The following is a 5807-nucleotide window of genomic DNA, read 5'->3' on the forward strand; positions in this document are numbered from 1 at the left end:
CATTGACGTAAATATAAACTTCCCCTTAAGTCATATTTCACCTCATGAGATAACTCATCTAGTCATTTAAAAATGTGAAGTTTAAGTTAAAAAAAGCTAATAATTTTAACCTAAAAATGACGTTTATTTCCATAAAGTACAACAGGAATTTTCACCTAACTGATACGGGAAAAACCAACAAAACTACCTCATTGAAATTTGAATAAAGACTGCATGGCATATGAAAAATGAAAAATGCCAAGAAAATGGTCAAATCAATTAAATTGTAAATTAATAATCAAATGAAGCGTCGGACCAAACAGTGACCGAAGCATATATGCTAGGGCGCAGCTCTTACAAGTGTTTGGCTAAACGACAGCCCAGTAAGAGCGCTGTTAACTCAAGTTTGGGAATGGTTAAACGTTCATCCATTTCCAACATATGTTTAGGGGTGACTCGGGCTTTAGCCGTAAGGAGGCGAGAATTACCTTCCTTGGTGACTATGTAAGCAGCTACTCCGAAAGCGAGCTTGGAAGCATCGGCAAAAATGTGCAATGCTGGTTGACTGCCATCATGCGCATTACGAGGGACTTTAATTTGTTCAAGACCTTTGTACCTTTTGATGATATCACTTAGTTCTTGAACTTGCTCAGGGTCAATAGGGGTGTCCCAGCCCTTATCAGTCATCCAGAGTTTTTGAATGAAGAGTTTGCCTAGAATTGTATCAGGAGAATTAAGACCAATAGGGTCATAAATGGAAGAGAACAGGGACACGACCTTTCTTTTAGTGTTCATGTGGGAATGACTTATCTCTAATTCAGGGGGTAATTTAACATTCAAGGTATCATTAACAGTATCCCATTCAAGACCGAGGTAATCATGAATGCCTCTTTCTGTGAAATCGCCGTTAAGAGGGGCATTAGTCGTCCATTTGGCTAACGGCATGTTAGCCTTTAACATAAGTGCCTCAATGAGGGGCCTCTCACTCAGAATGTCTTTGGGGTTGACATAACAGCATTGAAAGCTATCAACATAGAAACTAGTTGTGAGTGTCGACGCCAATCTACTGGACTGACTGTCCAAATGATGTTGGATAGCTCGGTTAAGCAAGTAGGGGCTCGAGGTGGCGCCAAACAGAACAACTTTAAATCGATATATGACGATCCTTGTCATTTCTGGATCTTCAAAGAAAAGAAAGCGACAGAAGTCTCTCTGTTCTGGGACAATCTCTATGCGAAGGAATGCCTTGGAAATATCTGAAGTTAAACCAAAGGCCTTCTCCAGGAACATTAAAATCATCGATTGAATCTTCGATGCAAGATTGGGTCCTGTGTACAGAGAATCGTTCAGAGAAAGTGAATTTGGGTTCGACCTGTATGAAGCGTTGAAGACAATACGCATAGTAGTGGTGGCTGAATTCTTAACTACAGGATGATGCGGTAAATAATGTACTTTTTCAACACGGGTGCCTAAGGGGACAAGCTCAATAAAGTTTTCTTCAAGATACTCATCCAAAATCTTACGGTAATCAGTAACAAATTGGGGGTTCTTTAATTTTTTGACTGACATGAGTTGGGCAAAGGCTCTAGCATAATTTGAAGCGGGACGCTTATCACTCTTGAAAGGTAGCTGAACAGCATACTTTCCGGTTTTGTATTAAGTAGTTTCTGATTTCCGCACCCGAGCCTGAAGGATAGAGGGCCAACACTCTCACACTTGACAAACTTGAGAACCGCAATGAAGACAGTTTGCTTTCCCTGCACACGTTTAAGTCCACAGATTACTCAATACCGGGACTGTCGGCACCGATATCACCTTGATATTCAGATGCTACTCCAGGGCACAGAATAGTAAATCCCAATCAAGTGCGGTTGGACTGAATCAGTTACGTTAACGACAGTTTCACAAAGCGTTAGGGGAGCAGTACTGTAAAAGTCAAAACGCCCTAAGACCACCGGGAGGTAATACCGTAGAACATTACAATAAAGGATTGACACCGATAGCTTTCCATTGACGTAAATATAAACTTCCCCTTAAGTCCTATCTTCCCTCATGAGATAACTCATTTAGTCATTCCAAAATGTGAAGGTTAAGTTAAAAAAAGTTAATAATTTTAACCTAAAAATGGCATTTATTTCCATAAAGTACTGCAGGAGTTTTCACCTAACTGACACAGGAAAAACCAACAAAACTACCTTATTGAAATTTGAATAAAGACCGCATGGCATATGAAAAATGAAAAATGCCAAGATAATGGTCAAATCAATTAAATCGTTAATCAATAATCAAATGACTAATCAACCTCCTGCCTCAAGGACGCTTCTAGCGCGCGGTGCCAGGACGCACGCGTCCCTCGATGTCAGGACGCATCCAACCCTCGCCAACAGGACGCATCCGACGATTTGCTTTTCTCGGACGCAGATGAGCAATTGGAAACTGATCGGCTTGTTAAATAAGCTTTGGCCGTAAAGTAACAATTTTTTACGCTAAAATCTTGTGTTTTGTGGTGGAGCTGTGCTTTTCCCGGAGGCGCCATTTTATGGTGCAGCTGTTCGCCTTGCATGAGTTATTTAGTTAGCCAGAACAGCCTTCCTGGCCTCATAACTAATTAAATAACATTAGTTATTTAGTCTTCATTAATAGGAATTAGTTATATTATGCCCATGGTATTCTTCGGCGCTCTTAGTTAGCCGACCCCATACTAGACTTTCAGCCTAGCCTAGGCTGCAGAATAGTGTTCATGTTTACTTCTGCATGATATAATAAGTGTTCCTAGTGTTATGTTAATGAAGATATAGGCATTTTTAAACATACAGTATACAAGATTCAGTGTTGCACATGTCTTTCGCCTTCTAGGGACCATACAAGGGACCGTGCCTGGTCCATCTATGTCACATCCCCTAACCCAATGTTGGGACCCTTGTATGCTTCCTTATCTCCCCTGTTACCTTCGGGTAACCTCCCTCTGGGTAGCCTTGCTATATCTTAGCCCCTTACCCGGAAATATTTTCGGGTAGGTTAGGCTAAATCATTCTTCCCTCTTCCCTACCATAGTTTATGGGGGGACTTCGGACAGAACCCCAGAGTACCTATCGTTCATCCCAGTCCACCCTTAGGGAATGCCTTTCCCTTTAGGTATCGACTGAGACTGAAGGTGGAGGGGCCCTGCCCTTCCCCCTAGACTGCTCTTGGTTGGGACATGTCCCTTCCTCCTGTAGCCTAGCAATACGTCTCCCCAGCCCTCCCTAATCTAGGAGAAGCTCTCCTGGTTTAGGTTAGGCGTTGGAAGATTCTGTTTTATTATAGTTTAGGACAGTACACCAGTGCTGTTCCTACTCTGAGCTAACCTACCCTAGGGTTGGAGATTCACCCACCCCTTGGGAGCTTTAGGGTTACGACCCCTTCTGCGCCCTCAGACCCCTACCCGCACTCTATCCCTTTGTGTCGGCTTGCCTTCACACCCCTGTCCACTGTCCTACATAGGTTAAGCTGTGCTCTCCTGCTTGACTGGCCGCTCTGCTACACTTTCCCCTCATAGTCGAACTATAAGGTAGTATTGAAGATCACCCTCCCCCACCTTTTTTTGAGTGTCCTCTGATCCTCCCTTGGATTACCATAGGCTTCCAGCCGTCTGCCAGCTCCCTGCCGGCGGGTGATAGGCATATCCCCTCCTATCATGAGTGCACTCCTTCCGGAGGTAAGCCGGTCGGGTATCGGACATTACCCTTCCCCACTCCCTCCTTATCTTTCTCTCTTCTATCATGGTGCCGGTCCACTGCCGGCGCTAGCCGTCGGCACCCCAGGTGACTTTCCTACTTCATAGGACGTTCCTATCTGAGGATTACCTAAGGCAACAAGTTGCTGGCTGCCGGGGGATGCCGCCCCTTGCCGCCGCTAGCACCCCAGGTGACCTTCCTACCTCACAGGATGTTCCTATCTGAGAATTACCTAAGGCGACAGCCTGCCGGCTCCCGGGGCCGCCGCCCCTTGCCGCCGCTGCCGCCCCTTGCCGCCGCTGCCGCCGACTTCTCAGACAACCTTCCATCTTATGTACCCAGCTAGGTTCACCAACGCCGATAGCCTGCCGGCTGCCGCAGGCCACCGCCCTGCCGGCGACCTTCCGCCGTGCCGGGGGTCGCCCTTATAGGTGTTTCCTACCTCTCTGCTGCTCAGTGTGTAGCCCTAGACGGATTCACCCCGCCGGACCGGACTCCGGCTTTCCGCCGGCTTGCCGGCGACGCTCTTGCGGCTTCCATAGACAAGCACCCCTTCCCCCCGGCTGCCGGCCCCATGCCTGTAGTCGACCTATACAGCCGTATAGCCAGACTGATCTTCTTTGCTATTTCATACCTTGAAGACAGTGACTGAGGTGTACGATTGTACAGTACAATGTTTCCAGCATACTCTGTGCTTCTCAGTGCAGTCTCTTGTCAGGACATACCCAAATATAAGGGGGTTTACCCTATTTTCCCCCTCTTTTCTCTAGGTTCTGAACGATTTCAGACCCTCTCCACTCTGTAGACAATTCCTGTTTAAGGAAGCCTAGTTTGGCTCCCCCAAGGGATACCATTCCCTCCCCTAGAACCTCAGGTCCTAAAGAATTGTCGGCAGAAAAGGTCACGGTAACTGGCTGGACGGGATTCACAAGTATGTGTCTTCCTACTTCTCTTCTAGCTCACCTATCCTGAGCTCACATAAAACACAGAGCTACAGATTAGTGAATCGTAATTTTAAGAGTAATTATGCCATAACTCTGTTTTCCATGTACTCATGTTCTCTTTCTTTTACAGAAGGAGTACCTGAAGTGTGAAAGCTCCTTTTGTGCAGTTCACCACCCGGACTTCTACGGGAATAGGGCTTGCCGGACCCACGCCAACTGTACGGCTAAAAAGGGCAACTTGAAATATTGGGATCCACAGTCCTTGCTCAATCTGCAAAGGCCTCCTTGATGAGGCGTTCGACAACCCTCCGTCCGCGGAGGCCAGGGACAATGCTCGAGAGAAACTGCGCAAGTGGGTGCGCGGTTTCCAGAAGAACGCCACCGGGCCGTATCTCCCCAGTGAGAAGATGAGGGCCATGCTTTTCCCATGAGCATCAGCAGATTCTGTGATTCCCCAGGATCAGATCCCCTTGGTTCAACTGACCGTTGAGCCCGACATCGAGACCACGCTGAGTAAGTGTCGTCTGGACAAGGTGGAGAAGATGTCGGACGTGTCTGACAACACCAAGAGGACCCTCATGGGTGAGGATCTGGAGGAAGAAGAGGATCAGGTGGAGTACCCTGATTCGGAGGGCGAGGTCGTCCCACCACCTATGGCAGCCCCTGTAGTGGTCGAGGAGCCAGTCCCGTCCACCTCCGCCGCCTCGCAGCCCCTGCTACCCGCCACCGAAGATGCCATCTGGGTATTGGTGGCATTGATGGACGAGAAGCTTAATAAGCATTTTGGGGAGATCACAAGTCGTTTGATGGGATGGAAGCAACCGAAGACTATCTCGGTTAAGGACCTTCCCTCCTGCTTGGAGTCTAACCCTTGGAGGTACGCCGAGCATATGCCCATTACGACGGGAAAGATCTTCATCAACGACAAGTTAGGGTCCATCCTTATGGAAGAAGTGGAGTTCTTTCCTAACTTTGAGGCTTACCCGGACTGTTACGTCCGACTCAGGTCCGAACCGGCCTCCAAGGAGGAGACTGAGCCCAAAGAGGTGATTGTGTTCGATCACTCAAAAGCCCAAGCCATGACGGCAGAGTGCCTGAAGAGTCCCGGTTTCACCAATTCGAAAATGCTGGCACTGAGTAAGAAGCACCCGTCCTTTCTTACTCCCTC

General features: G+C 47.4%; 1 protein-coding gene across 1 annotated transcript; it reads right to left on the minus strand.

The window, feature by feature from the left end:
• Positions 1–919: 919 nt before the first annotated feature.
• LOC137636294 (uncharacterized) lies at positions 920–1548 on the minus strand (the record flags this gene model as incomplete). Its single annotated transcript, XM_068368718.1, has 1 exon — positions 920–1548. A coding segment is annotated over exon 1 (629 nt), but the record flags the coding sequence as incomplete, so codon positions are not given.
• Between the last annotated feature and the right edge of the window lie 4259 nt (positions 1549–5807).

The sequence above is a fragment of the Palaemon carinicauda genome, unplaced genomic scaffold (genome assembly GCF_036898095.1).
Source record: "Palaemon carinicauda isolate YSFRI2023 unplaced genomic scaffold, ASM3689809v2 scaffold268, whole genome shotgun sequence".
Lineage (NCBI taxonomy): Eukaryota > Metazoa > Arthropoda > Malacostraca > Decapoda > Palaemonidae > Palaemon > Palaemon carinicauda.